This window comes from Erpetoichthys calabaricus, chromosome 1 (assembly GCF_900747795.2).
Source record: "Erpetoichthys calabaricus chromosome 1, fErpCal1.3, whole genome shotgun sequence".
Taxonomy (NCBI): domain Eukaryota; kingdom Metazoa; phylum Chordata; class Cladistia; order Polypteriformes; family Polypteridae; genus Erpetoichthys; species Erpetoichthys calabaricus.
Genome location: NC_041394.2, coordinates 345,760,973 through 345,777,375, shown reverse-complemented (window position 1 = coordinate 345,777,375; position 16,403 = coordinate 345,760,973). Strand labels below are relative to the sequence as shown.

Here is a 16,403-nt window from a genome sequence, read left to right as displayed (position 1 = left end):
AGTGAAACTTGTGAGGCTTTTTCTATATTTTTTAATCACAAAATTAATTATATTAGAAATAATATAGTACATCTCCCCAATACTGAACCTATTAAACACCGGTACTCTATTTTAACACTAGAATTACCAAAGCCTATGAAAAAACTTGAAAACCCAGCCCACCTTAAATCCCTTTGCACTCTCTGTCAGCGTCTTCTGTCTTGTAAAAGTGTCAATAAGCACAAGCAGCAAGCAGCCTGCTATACCATCCCCCTCACCACCGCAGCAAGGACAAGAAGTTCTCCCAGTTCCAGCCTTGATTATCTGGGAGTGAGCTACCTAGAGTTGTATAGGGTAAATAATTTCATGTGTGTTCCGGGTCTACAACAATCTATGTATACACATCATTAAAACAGAACCTTTTTCATGTTTTAGTAATAAATGGCAAAATGTTGTCATGAACTGTATAATGTGTGAAGGCTGAAATTTAAATATCCATTAAACACTTTCACAAAAAGTGCAAGGACAGTTTCCGCGGTGCAACTGTAAGAACTGCTGACTTATAATCCAGAGATTGTGAGTTCGAAACCATCTCCTTCGCAAATTTACCGTTTTGAGTAGTGAGCTGCTCTTATTGATATTATACAATAAAAACATACATTTGATTTGTGTCTGTAACAGCTGGTCTAAATTTGGAGTACTTGTAAAAGTTAGCTTTTTTTTTCACTTTTATTCTCTCAGTCACGATCACGATACAACCCCCACTCCAGATCTGACGCTGTTAGTTTTTATCTGAAACTGGGAATAACTATAGATGTGAGTGGTGTTTTCAGATAATGGAACTGGACATTCTCTCATCTGGAGGGATAAAAGCTGACACACAAACGCTGGTAAATCTGCTTTCTTCGTATCTCATTGTCATTTGAATTTTTTTATTCAGTTTTATTGAGTGTTCCTGCTCACACTGAATTAGTATGCACCTTATGGTCCATTATGTCAAAGCCACACTGACAAAAAACAAAGACATAGGTATATATGCTATTTGGAATGATTCATTTTATGACTTGTATAGTACAGTTCGGAAAACATTGTGGCACTAATGCAACATTATTCATATTATTCATATTCATTCACATGCCTTCTTGTGCTTGTAATCAGTGACTGCGTTTTTTTTTTTTCTGATCTTGCCCAATCTCCACATTTTGGTGCATGGTGGTGTTTCTTTTGTACTCCAGGACATGCAGAAGAAAGAATAGTACAGAGAGATCAGTTCTGCACTACATACAATCATCAAATTCAAATATTAACAGTTCCCACACACCTAAGGACTGTCCTTCCTACATTTACAATATGTGCACTTGTTCCAATGTACACACTTCTCTCTGTGCTTTGGTTCCTATTACATTGAAGGGGCGCCGTACACTGGCTGAGTTTTTGGGGGAAGCGGTGGTCTTGGAACAGAAGCTTTTTGATGTTGCATCCTCTTTTTCTTTTTCCATTGTCTTTTCTTGTAAGAAGTGACAATGAAGTTCCTCTGCAAGATGAGCAAAGAACACTCTTCTTTTCTCAGTAGACCTGTGCATGCCTTGTACAGAACATGTGCGTTGATCGCCGGCAGGTCAGGCATGTTGCAACACACAGCAACAGGCCACTTGCTCGCGAGCGTGCATTGAATAAGCTCACGTCTTCTGGTGCATGATGTCAATGCAGCACCGGGGAAAAAAAGAAAGTGACAAATATATGTGACATTTTGAAGAAATTATTGTATGACCTGAATAGTACCAATCAGAAAACATCATCGCACTAATGCAATATTATGTGAAAATGAACAGCGTCAGATCGGCTAGAACTATTGTAACACACACCTCTCAGGACAACCCAAAAAAGAGATCAATCGATTGCAGCTAGTACAGAATGGAGCTGCTAGAATCTTAACTAGGAAAAGAAAATCCAATCACATCTCTCAAGTTTTGATGTCACTACATTGGTTACCTGTGCCATTTAGAATTGTCTTTAAAATACCGCTTATAGTCTACAAAGCCTTAAAAAATCTGCTCCATCCTATATTTCAGAATGCCTTTCACCATACACTCCAAATCATAACCTTGGATCTTCTAATGAGTGTCTGCTTATAATTCCAAGAGCTAAACTTAAAAGAAGTGGTGAGGCAGCCTTCTGCTATTACGCACCTAAAATCTAGAAAAGCTGACCGATAGAAATTTGCCAGACTAATATGGTACAGAACTTTAAAAAATTGCTAAAAACTCATTACTTCAACCTGGCTTTCTCATAGCGTCATTTTAGTTTAACCCTGATATTCTATATATGCATTTAATTATTATTTTTTTCATGGCTCCGTAATCCATACTAATCCCAATTTTCTCTGCTGTTCTCTTTCTATTTTTCTGTGGTGGCGATCTGCACCATCACCACCTGATCAAAGCACCATGCTGTCCCTACATTGATGGATTGAAGGCTGAGGTCCACATGACCATCATCATCAAATTCTTCTACGTGAAGCCCGAAAACCATGAGAACTGATTGAGACAATTTATGTTAGGAAGAATGCCTAGGGGGTCTGGGCGGTCTCGTGGCCTCGGAACCCCTGTAGATTTTTTTTTTCTCCAGCCATCTGGACTTTTTTTTTCTGTCCTCCTTGACCATTGGCCTTACTTTAATTCTATCTTAATTAGTATTGCCTAATTTTATTCTTATATTTTGTCTTTTTCTATTTCTTCATCCTGTAAAGCACTTTGAGCTACATCATTTGTATGAAAATGTGCTATATAAATAAATGTTGTTGTTGTTAATCAACAAGGATCAGTTTCAGTTTCAAAGAGACTGGACAGGCCAAATATTCCACTCCAGCAATACAAAGAAAACTAGAGGTGTGGGAATCTTAATTCACAAAACAATTTCATTTGTGGTATCAGATGTAGTATCAGATCCTGAAGGGTGATATGTGATGGTTATGGGTAATTTGTTTAATTGCAAAGTGATTTTGATAAATAGCTATGCATCCAATGTGGGTGAAAGATATTTCATCCAAAACGTATTTGCATCCATTCCTAACTTGAACACTCATAAAATTATAATGCCCGGAGACTTTAATTGTATGTTAAATCCAGACTTGGGGCCTCATGCATAACGCTGTGCGTACAATTCACACTAAAACATGTATGGACAGAAGTCGAAATGTGCGTATGCACAAAAAAATTCAGATGCAGAAAACCATGCATAAGCCAATTTCCACACACTTATGCTACATAAATCCCAGCCAGTGTGAAATGTAACGCTCGTGCATGCACCTGCCTTCCCTCCCCGACTCCGCCCAGAATTATGCATCTTTGAATATGCAATTCAATATACAGTAAATATTCCGTTTAGTTCAGCATTCTGTGAAAAGACAATGGCAAAAGCACGGAAAAAGAAGAATATCAGCGAATGTCAAGTGGATGCAAAGAAAAATGTACTATTTGTTGGTTTAAGCAGTTGTATAAACAACAAAAGGAAGTAAATCGAAAGTTCAAGTTCAGAAAGTCACACAATGCCTGAAATAAAGAAGAAGTGGTAAGATATCAAAGTCGCCATGAAATGTGAGTCATAGCCCACCGTCTGAGTGTCATATGGAAGCTTATTAGGGTAGAGAGAAAAGAAAAAAAAATAGAAACACAGTGGAAAAAAAGGTTAAACTGTCAACTTTAATCTCAAAATTTCCACTTTCATCACATAGTTTATTTTGTCATTAAAGTAGAATGTCATAAACTTCATCTTAAAATCTTTTAATTTACTAGTTTCTCAAATCCCATCGTAACTAAAGTAGCATGTTAAATGCTTCGTATTCTATGTGTTCTTCTAGGTACTCTATGTGTTGCTTCTTAAATGAGCTTTCTCTTACACAAACATTACACAGATTACATTACAATCATGATATTACAGCTCTCTGAACAAATCAAATACTAAGATGTATACTTGATATAATTTTCATGATGAAATTAATTAAAGCATGTATTAAACATAGGGCCACAATGGCGCAATGGTAGCAAGGAGCTGGTGCCCCATCCAGAGGTTCTTCCTGCCTCCTGCAAGAAGCTTTCTGTGTGGTGCGTGACCTTCGATGAAATAATTTATTGCAGCAGTACTGTCTCCTTCAAACGTACTAACACCCAATTCCTGTCCAGCCACACAATCAGCTCTTTAATAAATGACAAGCAATCCGTAAGCTTAGAATGCTGATTCTTCAAAACTTTTAAGGAACATTGAAATATCTTCACAGTGCATGTTTAATTATTCCAGCATCTATCCATCCAGGGTCGCACCAGTCCCAGGAATCATACAGCGCGAGGCAGGAACAATCCCTGAACGGGGTGCCAGTTCATCGTTACCACTGTCCACCATATCCACATTTAATAACAGTATACATTATTTAAGTGAAGTTAAAAAATTATCTGTATAGTGTGATATATATACTTCACTGAATTTCATCTGAAAAATATCAAAAGCTCCAAGAAGATAGTGCCTGGAAATCTAAATCAACTTAGAAGCCAGTCGTCATCATCTGTAAATATGCACTCTCTTCTACTGAATTGAATTGAATTCCTTTATTGTTATTGTATGGTACAATGAGATTCCATATGCAAATCCTCCATAAACTTATTTTCCTATAAAATGGTAAAATAACAAAAACAAAAACATTTTTAATAATAATAATAATACAATTAAAAAAACAATGAAAAATATAAATTATGAAAGCATAAGTGGCTCAGGTTGTGAAATATTATAACTGTGATGCAAGTTTACAGTGAGGTAATTAGAACAACATTAGAACACTCTAGACAAGAACAGGCCATTCAGCCCAACAAAGCTCGCCAGTCCTATCCTCTTATTTCTACTAAAAAAACATCAAGTCGAGTTTTGAAAGTCCCCAACGTCTTACTGTCTACCACACTACTTGGTATTTCAAGTGCTTATCATTCTTTGTGTATGAAAAACTTCCTAAAGTTTGTGTGAAATTTACCTTAACAAGTTTCCAACTGTGTCCTCATGTTCTTGATGAACTCATTTTAAAATAACAGTCTCGATCCACTGTACTAATTCTCTTCATAATTTTAAACACTTCAATCATTTCACCTCTTAATCTTCTTTTGCTTAAACTGTGAAGGCTAAGCTCTTTAAATCTTTCCTCATAATTCAATCCCTGTAGCGCTGGAATCAGCCTAGTTGCTCATCTCTGGACCTTTTCTAGTGCTGCTATGTCCTTTTTGTAGCCTGGAGACCAAAACTGCACACAGAATTCCAGATGAGGCCTCACCAGTGCATTATAAAGGTTGAGCATAACCTCCTTGGACTTGTACTCCACACATCAGGGTGCTATATAACATAACATTCTGTTAGCCTTCTTAATGGCTTCTGAACACTGTCGGGAAGTCGATTGCTTAGAGTCCACTATGACTCCTCAATCCTTCTCATAAGGTGTAAACTCAATTTTCAGACCGCCCATTGTGTATTCAAACCTAACATTTTTACTTCCTATGTGTAATACTTTACATTTACTGACAAATTTCATCTGCCACAAATCTGCCCAAGCCTGTATGCTATCCAAGACCTTCTGTAAATGATATAACAGATTCCAAATTATCTGCTAATCCACCTATCTTGCTATCATCTGCAAACTTAACCAGCTTGTTACTTATATTCCTATCTAAATCATTTATATATTAAAAATAGCAGCGGCCCTAGCACTGAACTCTGTGGAACACCACTCTTAACATCGGCCAATTTTGATGAGGTTCCTCGCACCATCACCCTCTGCTTCCTGTGTCTGAGCCAATTCTGCACCCATCTAAAAACATCACCCTGAACTCCCACTTCTTTTAATTTGATACCCAACCTGTCATGTGGCACCTTATCAAATGCTTTCTGAAAGTCCAAATAAATAATATCATAAGCTTCACTTTGATCGTGTCCTTTTGTTGCCTCCTCTTAAAATTCCAGCATGCTAGTAAAACATGACCTCCATCTTCTGAACCCATACTGACTGTTCAGAATAACTCCTGTCCTTGTGTGTTGCTCAATCTTATCCTTAATAATTCCTTCCATTAATTTTCCTGTGATGCATGTTAAGCTTACTGGCATATAGTTGCTTGGATCTGCCCTGTCACCCTTTTTATATAATGGGATGATATTTGCCATTTTCCAGTCCTTTGGAATCTCTCCAGTGCACAATGACTTCCTAAAAATATGTATCAAGAGTTTATATCTGTACTCGCTAGACTGCTTAAAAACTCGAGGGTAAATATTATCTGGTCCTGGTGATTTGTTTGATTTCACCTTATTTAATCTGAGCAGCACTTCTCCCTCTACAATTTCCAAATCCCTCAGTACCTCCTTATTAGTCCCTGTTACCTCTGGGAGGTTATCCATTTGCTCAATTGTAAACACTTCAGAAAAATGTAAGTTTAGGGCATCCGCTATTTCACTGTCTGTATCTTTTAATTCCCCTTTACTATCTCTGATGCACTTGACCTCCTCCTTGACTTTTCTTTTACTGCTAAAATACTGAAAGAATCTCTTAGGGTCTTCTTTCACCTTATCAGCTATATTCCTCTCCAACTGTCTTTTAGCCTCTCTGATATCCTTCTTAATGGTTGCCCTCATGTTCTCATACGCTCTACGATTCACTTTGTAGTCATTAGTCTTATATGCCTTATAAAGCAGTTTTTTCCTTTGCAACTTCTTTTTAAAATCTTTATTAATCCACCGTAGAGTTTTTTTAGTTTCCTATTAATTCCAAATTTAGATATGTATCTGTCCTGCATTACGTTACACATTTTTAAACCTGTTCCACTGCTCCTCGACTGTCTCCACACTTAAAAGCTTATCCCAGTGTATCCTACTTAGACATTATCACATCTGCTCAAAATTAGCCCTACCAAAGTTCAATTTAACAATTTTAGTCTTTGCATCTGTACTCTTACAAAATACTGAGAATTGTATTACATTATGGTCACTTGCCCCTAGTGGTTCAATCACCTCTACACCCTCAATTCTATCCTGATTATTACAGAATACTAAATCCAGATAAGCTTCACCCCGTGTTGGTGCTTTAACATGCTGTGTTAGAAAACAGTCACTGATTACTTCTAAAAACTCCTGCTCTTGTGCTCCTCCATTAGCAAGGTTATCCGAGAATAATTTGATAATTAAAGTCTCCCATGACTATAATATCTCCCAGTAAACTTGCCTTTTTCTTATTACTAAAAAGATGTGTGTTGAAATTACTGTCTAAGTTGGGTGGTGTGACAGATAGGGGGCGCTCTCGCTTCCTTGAACCCTTGGACAATACATCAGACACCAGATAAAAATCCAGATATATTTATTATAATAATACAGTGCACAATGCACCCTCCACTCCCCAATTCTCAATAATAAACAATAAACGAATTACAATCCTCCACTCCCAGACCCTTAGTCACCCTGCCTCCCAACTCAGCTCGCTGCTGGGCTCTCCCACAATCCTTTTATAGTCCATGACCTGGAAGTGTTTCTGTCCCTCAGTCCATGTGACTTTCTATCACTTCCGGGTCAGGTAAAAACTTCTCTTTTTCTTCATCCCGGAAGTATGTCATTGCCTCTGTCACTGTGACTACGACGCACTTCCGGGTTATAGGGAACATACAAGTCCTTCTGCCTCCCTGCAGCGACTCCTGGCGGACCCCATGGTAGCCAGCAGGGTTGTGCATAAAAACTCTGTTGTCCATAATTCCCTGCTGACATTAGGGGCACCTCCATACTGCAAGGATGGCACCATCTAGCGGCCTGGGGTTATTGGCCGGGATGAATGGCCAGCCATATCTCACAGTGGTCTATAACACACTTCTAAAATAAGACCTCTTTCCCTAATATTTTCCATGCGAAGCCACATGTCCTCACTAAGATGGGGCTCATCATCCAACTGAAGAGAACTTACATTTAAATCCTGTTTGGCATAAGCAGCAACCCCATCTCCTTTTCTGTTCTGTCTATCCTTCCTAAAAAATGTGTATCCCTCTATGTTACACTCATCCCCATCTTTGTTATTTAGCCAGGTTTCCGTTATTGCTATAATATCATAATTATGCTCTGCTACATACAACTCCAAGTCACTTACCTCATTTTTGATACTTCTAGCATTAAGGCAAGCTATTTTTAATGTGTTACTCCTTTTACATTTAAATGTTTGCTTAGAATTTACATTACTATGCATTTTTATTTCTACACCATTGTTTGTTCTTCCATGTATAGACTTATATGTACAAACATTCTACCAGGAGCACTTGATGGACTGATTGAGTGTGTTTATAGCTCTTGGGATGAAACTGTTTCTGAACCGCGAGGTTTGTGCAGGAAAGACTCTGAAGCATTTGCCGAATGGGAGAGTTCAAATAGACTGTGCCAATGGCTGAGGCAGCATATGCTTGATGCTGTATCCCGATAATTCTCTTTCCTATCAGCTGCCGTAGAGCTGTGTTTCCACACTCAGATACAGTGGATTAAAATACTCAGTGCTGCACTGAGAGTAACAACGCTAAAGCAGCTATTTGGACTAGTCTGGCCATTCCATGCACCATTATAGGGTTACAGGTTGATTACAATCAGATGCCTTAAACTAAAAAAATAATATGCGGTTAATGTCAGTGTATTTGATAAAGCCGCGTAAGGGATGTGAATCTAAAAAATAAAGGGAAGCCACCCAGTAAATACAAAGTATCGTCAGTATACTAACAACCCAATTGTACTTCATCCACTCAGAATATGGAACCGATGTAGGAAGAACTTTAAGTTAGAGCAGTGTTTCTCAACCTTTAAGTATTTGCGACCCGAGTTTTCATAACAGTTTTAATCGTGCCCCCCTAACGTTTTTTTGGAACCCTAATAAAATTTATTCCTATATTTTTTGCTGCCGATATACTGCTACAAGTTTAAAATTTCCCTGCGAATAACGAAATTACACCACATATGGCAACATTTGCACACCCTTTTTTGTTACACCCCACAGTTTGAGAACCGCTGAGTTAGAGAATATTTTATCTGTGGCACCTCTACATGATAACCACCTTTTTCCACCCTTTCAAACTTACAGTCTTTAATTTTTGTAAATAAATAATGTCTTTGCATCCTATGAACAATTAAAGTCCAAATTTGGTCTCCCATCAACACAATTTTTCTGAACTGAATAGTTCAGTTTTCTTTGTTGTTGTTTTATATTTGTGTATTCTTCTTACACTGTTTGAGTAAATTGTTCCACAATCACTTCTTTGTCCCGCATACTTTTTTCTGAACCTGTTTTGAAGGAGCTGCTACATATATTAGCAAGGATATAGCAAACAGGAATCAAGGGTAAATGTTTAAAGATAATCATTATACATCAATTTCACTGAATTTTGTGATTACATTAGGCTAGTCAGTTTCATTCATGGACCTCAATCTAATTTATACATTTACTTTTTATGAGAATATGTGATACAATTACAATTGTGCTGTTCCCGTCAATGACCATAACATAGTAAGCTGGAAGATTAAATAAAGAGCTACTGTAATAAAACTGTATACTTACTGCAATACAATGATCACTTTTTTAATGTATTTGATGCACATTCATCTTTTCAGAGCAATGTGAAATGCCTACCAATTTGCTAATTGTTTTCTGTGATGTCACACCTCAAGTGTGTATTTTTATGAGAGTCTTGCAGACAGATTCACTGGTGATGACTCCAATCACCTGCCATCATAAGCTGATGAATTCAGAGACATCCGGCATTGTAAACAATTTGAAGTCACCATGTCAGCAGTTTGCATGTAGCTGGGTTTGTGGCTGACTATTTGGATACATCTGTCTAATGAATTAATTGATATTAATTTTGAAGATTCAGGGTAGATATTGGTACACAGTTATATCAGATTCGACCTGCTTCCAAAATTAATTTGAACCATCAAACAAAGTAATAAGTTATGATTCTCTGTTTAAATGAAAGAATCTGCTGAATCATCTTTATCTATGCCTTTGAGAACTCTGAAGATTTTAGTGTGGTTCCTATGCAGTCTTCTCTGCTGAAGACTAAAATCGTTTCCAACCATTCCAACCGTTTCCCACCAACGCACAGTACAAAAAACACTAAGCACAAATAAAGCACACAGCTCTTTCTTTGCCTTTTCTTCTCCATGTCTCTCTCTTGCTCTCAGTCTCCTTCTGCTTTCTCTCCTCCTCCAGCAAGCTTTGTCCCTCTTCCTTCTGACTCTGGCTCTCTGAGTGAAGTGAGGCGGTCCCTTTTATCTCGCACCTGAGAGCACTTCAGGTGGCCCATCAGAATGATCCAGAAGTGCTCCAACGTGTTGTGGAAGCCTGATATAGTTGGTGGCACCAAAGGCCAACAGTGACATACCACATCTACCATGGAGACCTGTGTAAATCCAAGGCACTGCTGCAACCCAGGGGGGCTGCCACCTAACGATCTGGGGGAACTTCCGGTCCTTCTGTTATGGAGATGAAAGGGCCCTGGCCATCCATCACAACACCTAATTGGTGTTACCAGGTTTAACTTCTGTTTCTGTCCTTTTTCATTATTTTGCTATTTATATTTGTTTCCTTGTTTTCTGGTTTGTTGTGGTTCTGTCCTTAAAAGGTATGTGGGGTGTGGCTGAATGCTAATTATGTAAACTGGGAGAAGCTTGAGCATTAGAGGCTTTTGAGATTTTCTTCTTGTCCACACAAATGTGATCAGATTGCACTTACATAGTCCACCTGTGTCTGATATAAGTTGAGTATTGGATAGAACTGTAGAAGTAAAAACATACAAATATCTGTGAATGTTTGATCACTGAGAACCTCAGAGATTCCTCACGTCAAGTGTCTCAAATTGATAATTTTCACTTCACAGCCCCTCACACAGTTGATCCACTCCTCAGTCCTCCATGTTATCTTCACTCAGCCACAGACCAGTTTGGTGGGACTGTAGATAGATAGATAGATAGATAGATAGATAGATAGATAGATAGATAGATAGATAGATAGATAGATAGATAGATAGATAGATAGATAGATAGATAGATAGATACTTTATTAATCCCAATGGGAAATTCACATTCTTCAGCAGCAGCATACTGATGCAATAAATAATATTAAATTAAAGAATGATAATAATACAGGTGAAAAAAAACAGACAATAACTATGTATAATGTTAAATATTAACGTTTACCCCCCCTGGTGGAATTAAAGAGTCGCATAGTTTGGGGGAGGAACGATCTCCTCAATCTGTCTGTGGAGCAGGACAGTGACAGCAGTCTGTCGCTAAAGCTGCTCTTCTGTCTGGAGATGACATTATTTAGTGGATGCAGTGGATTCTCCATAATTGATAGGAGCCTGCTGAGTGCCCTTCGCTCTGCCACAGATGTTAAACTGTCCAGCTCCATGCCAACAATAGAGCCTGCCTTCCTCACCAGTTTGTCCAGGCGTGAGGCGTCTTTCCTCTTAATGCTGCCTCCCCAGCACACCACTGCGTAGAAGAGGGCGCTCGCCACAACTGTTTGATAGAACATCTGCAGCATCTTATTGCAGATGTTGAAGGAAGCCAGCCTTCTAAGGAAGTATAACCGGCTTTGTCCTTTCTTGCACAGCGCATCAGTATTGGCAGTCCAGTCTAATTTATCATCCAGCTGCACTCCCAGATATTTATAGGTCTGCACCATCTGCACACAGTCACCTTTGATGATCACTGGGTCTATGAGGGGTCTGGGCCTCCTAAAATCCACCACCAGCTCCTTGGTTTTGCTGGTGTTCAGGTGTAGGTGGTTTGAGTCGGACCATTTAACAAAGTCATTGATTAGGTCCCTATACTCCTCCTCCAGCCCATTCCTGATACAGCCCACGATAGCAGTGTCGTCAGCGAACTTTTGCACATGGCAGGACTCCGAGTTGTATTGGAAGTCCGATGTATATAGGCTGAACAGGACCGGAGAAAGTACAGTCCCTTGTGGCGCTCCTGTGTTGCTGACCACAATGTCAGACGTGCAGTTCCCAATACGCACATACTGAGGTCTGTCTTTAAGATAGTCCACGATCCATGCCACTAGGTATGAATCTAATCCCATCTCTGTCATCTTGTCCCTAAGGAGCAGAGGTTGGATTGTGTTGAAGAGAGAAGTCTAGAAACATAATTCTTACAGCACCACTGCCTCTGTCCAAGTGAGAGAGGGATCGGTGTAGCATATAGATGATGGCATCTTCCGCTCCCACCTTCTCCTGATATGCAAACTGCAGAGGGTCAAGGGCGTGTTGAACCTGTGGCCTAAGGTGGTGAAGCAGCAGCCTCTCCATGGTCTTCATCACATGTGATGTCAGAGCAACAGGCCGAAAGTCATTCAGCTCACTAGGACGTGATACCTTTGGGACTGGGGTGATACAAGATGTTTTCCAAAGCCTCGGGACTCTCCCCTGTTCCAGGCTCAGGTTGAAGATGCGCTGTAGAGGACCCCCCAGCTCCGATGCACAGACCTTCAGCAGTCGTGGCGATACTCCATCTGGACCCGCTGCTTTGCTGGCACGAAGTCTCCTCAGCTCTCTGCTCACTTGCGCTGTTGTTATTATGGGTGGGGATGTTTTTCCTATGCTGGTATCAGCAGAAGGATGTGTGGAGGGTGCAGTACTCCGAGGTGAGAGTGAGAGTGGGTTAGGGTGGTCAAACCTGTTAAAAAAGGTGTTCATTTGGTTTGCTCTCTTCACGTCTCTCTCAATGGTGGTACCCCGCTTCGAGCTGCAGCCAGTGATGATCTTCATCCCATCCCACACTTCCTTCATGCTGTTATTCTGCAACTTCTGCTCCAGCTTTCTCCTGTACTGCTCCTTCGCCGCCCTGAGTTGGACTCGGAGTTCCTTCTGCACGCGCTTGAGCTCATGCTGATCACCGTCTTTAAAAGCCCTTTTCTTCTGATTCAAAAGGCCCTTGATGTTACTTGTAATCCATGGCTTGTTGTTAGCATAGCAGCGTACTGTTCTTACTGGAACTACAATGTCCATAGAGAAGTTGATGTAGTCAGTAGTGCAGTCAACAACTTCCTCAATGTTCTCATTATGAGATCCCTGCAGGATATCCCAGTCTGTAGTTCCAAAAAGTTCTCTCAGAGTATTCTCAGCCTCCGGGGTCCACTTCCTGAATGATCGTGTGGTTACAGGTAGGACTCTAACTTTTGGTTTATAGTGAGGCTGAAGCTGAACCAGGTTATGATCTCCTTTCCCAAGCGCAGGCAGCGGGGTGGCGCTGTATGCGTCTTTAACGTTTGCATACAGTAAATCAATAGTCTTATTTCCCCGGGTGTTACAGTCCACATACTGGGAGAATGCAGGCAATGTTTTGTCCAGCGTCACATGGTAGAGCAGAGATCTGAGGACACAGCTGAGTAAAATCCAGAGGTGACAAGACAGGAGTATAGATTGTAAACGTGAAGAGAGATAAGTAAGGACATAAGGATTGACAGATAGAAAGACAGGCAGAGGGCTCCTCCATGTAAACCATTAGTGTCTCCAGGTCTCAGTCTCTTCAAACAGTCTCGGTTATGGAGAGGTCACTCGGAGTTTAGGTGCTGCATCAATGAGTATACACTGTCATGAGGGCAGAGAGCCATTGCGTCAGTCATGTAAATATAGGGGGATCTAGAGAGGCCACTCTGCCCATGAAGAAGGACCAGCTGTAGTCTGGAGCACCGGTGACTTGTCCAGCTCTGATGTTCCATTCTGATGAACACGCAGGTGACATGCTGAGGCTGCTCTGTGACCTCACTGAGAGGTCCTGTGCTTATAAGACATGGCGTCATTCTGCTTTTCATCATCTTTAATATCTTCTTTAAGAGGTGTTTGTGAATTTTATTGTGTTAAGGCATCACTGACTGTGCAGTTGTTAATTGCTCTAAATATTTAGCATGTGTTCTTTTAATTAAGGATTTTCTTATTTCACAGCCTCTGACTGCTAAAGTGTTTTCATTGGTCTGATTATATGGCTGATTAAAAGTTAAGTTGTTTTAACCGTATTTACCCAATAATGTTGTTTTATTGCTTTGTTTTTAATAGCATTAATGTCTGTTTGTCCACCATGACCCTGACCGGTGTCCATTTTATTGTTTGACTTCTCTTCTAATCACATTACGGTTAGTAGCGGTGCTGACCTCTCAGCAGAACAATTTATTTCTTTATTAAATCTTCTCTTTGCTCAAGAAGATCATACAAAGTGTCATCTAAGGCATCACAAAGTCCAAAGTCCTCATGGTCACACCCTGATCCTGACAATAACCACTAGGATCACCCTTAAGAAAAATTAAACTTTGTATCAATCTTTCTGAAGAACTCTACACATTTGTAAATTTTAAAGAATGATGCAAGCAATTACTGTAGGACTCAGACTAAGACAAACCCTGGGCTCAGACTGAGTGAAGTCTTACTGTGCTACTGTGAAGTGTAGAACAGCTGATAGAGCGACACGTCCATGTGACACATCACAGCAGTGACATCACTTCCTGTTAGGTGGGAGCAGGGCTTAGAAGATCTAATGAGTTCAGAGCAAGGCAGATTTAAAGACTTGAATTAAACTCTGCTCTGTTTACAAACAATAAAACTAAATTAATTTATTACTCACATGATATGCCTACAGCAGATGAGTCCTGGTGTCAGTCTACTGATACACTCTGGGGTGAGCTCTGTGTCTGACAGGACAAGCTCCTCAAGTTCTCCACAGCAGCTGATGACAGAGCCCAGCACAGCACAGTCCAGAGGAGATAAAGTCATGTCACTGAAGTCCATTTTTAAATCCTTCCCAATGGAGTCTCTAATTAATCTGTTATTCTGAGTCTCAAAGAGCCACTGACACACTCGCAGAGCTTCACTTTTATCTTTACCCTGTAGCACCAATTCAGCCTTCTGGTTAACCCACTGCAGTATCCACTTTGCCGTCTTTCTCTCAAACTCTCCCAGGATTCCCCCCAATATTTTAAACACAGAAGACCTGGCCAGTCCTGCCAGGAATCGAGTAAGAATCTCAAACCGGCCATCTTTACATGAGTCCAGCTTCACAAGCAGCTCCCCGATGCCCCCTGATGGATCAAGGTAGAAGGAGCAGGCGGCTATGAACTCCTGCAGGGTGAGGTGGTAGAATGTGTATGTCGTGTGCTCCAGAGTGCTCTCTCTTTGCAGGATTTCTTTGAGGAACCCTGAGAGGAACTGAGAAGATGAGACTGGTTGTAGACCAAAGGTGGACATTTCAAGCTTGTCATAAAACACAAGAGTCTTGTTGGACACCCCATAATAAGCCATCTTTCCTAGTTTGATCAGAATCCCCCGCTGGTCTTTGGCTTCTCGCCTGTGATTGGTGAGGATGTTGTGTAGGAACATCACAAAAAGATCAGTGACAGTTCTGGGGGCAGCTCCTCGCTCTTCTTCAGGTGTCATAAAGTGGTTTTTCAGTACAGAACAGATAATCCAGCAGTACGAGGGGTTGAAGCACATGGTGTACAGGATGGCGTTCTCCTCAACATACTGAAAAGCTTCAGAGCCCTGATCAGTATCACCAAAGAACTTCTTAAAGTACATCAGCCTTTGTTCAGGGAAGAACCCCAGGATCTCTGCAAACCGATCAATTTTCTCTATCTCCAGGGCCTCCAAGGCTGTTGGTCTGGTCGTTATAAGGACTGAACAGCCCTTCAGTAATGTTCTTTTGACAAGGCTTGTGACTAGGATGTGGACAGGAAAGTAGTCATCTGGGTTTGAGCAGACCCGCCTCTGTGTGAAGTCCAATTTGTGTTTGTACTCATCAAGACCATCAAGAATAAAGAGGAGAGACTCGGGTTTCTGCAGGATTTCTCTTAGTCTCGGGTCACTGAGATATTTATAGTGCCTTACAATCAGCCTGGTCAGAGGCATCTGGGGCTCTGTCTCTGTGTCTAAGAGGTTGAGCTCCCTGAATTTAAACAAGAATACAAATGAAAACCTCTGGTACTGAGTGCCTCTGGCCCAATCAAACATGATCTTCTGCACCATAGTTGTCTTCCCAATTCCAGCCACTCCACTGACCACTACAATATGTGGGGCAGTTTCACTTCCTGGACTCCTCCTAAAAATTTGCTCAGTCCAGATTCGCTCACATTTCTCCTTTGTCCTCCCTTCCACCAGCTCTGCATGAGTCTTCCCCATCTTCACAAGTTCATGGTGAGTCTCACTGTAGGTCTTTTTGTACTGACCAATGACTATCAGCTCTGTGTATCGAGTCTCAAAGACCACAGCCCTGGTCCGTGGATCTCCAAGAGAAACCTGATCCTCCAGAGTTCTTGTGGATTCATACACACCATCTCTGTGTGTATCATTGAGGCCTGAAAGTTAAAATGAGAACAAGTGAGGAAATTGAAG

The 16,403-nt window shown here is 40.5% G+C and overlaps 1 protein-coding gene across 1 annotated transcript in view; it reads right to left on the bottom strand.

Moving 5' to 3' along the window:
- Positions 1–16,403, bottom strand: part of LOC114668277 (uncharacterized) — a 555,445-nt gene that overhangs the window by 179,689 nt on the left and 359,353 nt on the right. The window contains exon 6 of the mRNA XM_051935131.1: positions 14,641–16,366. Coding sequence (XP_051791091.1) covers positions 14,641–16,366 — 1,726 coding nt within the window. The remainder of the gene's footprint in view (positions 1–14,640; positions 16,367–16,403) is intronic.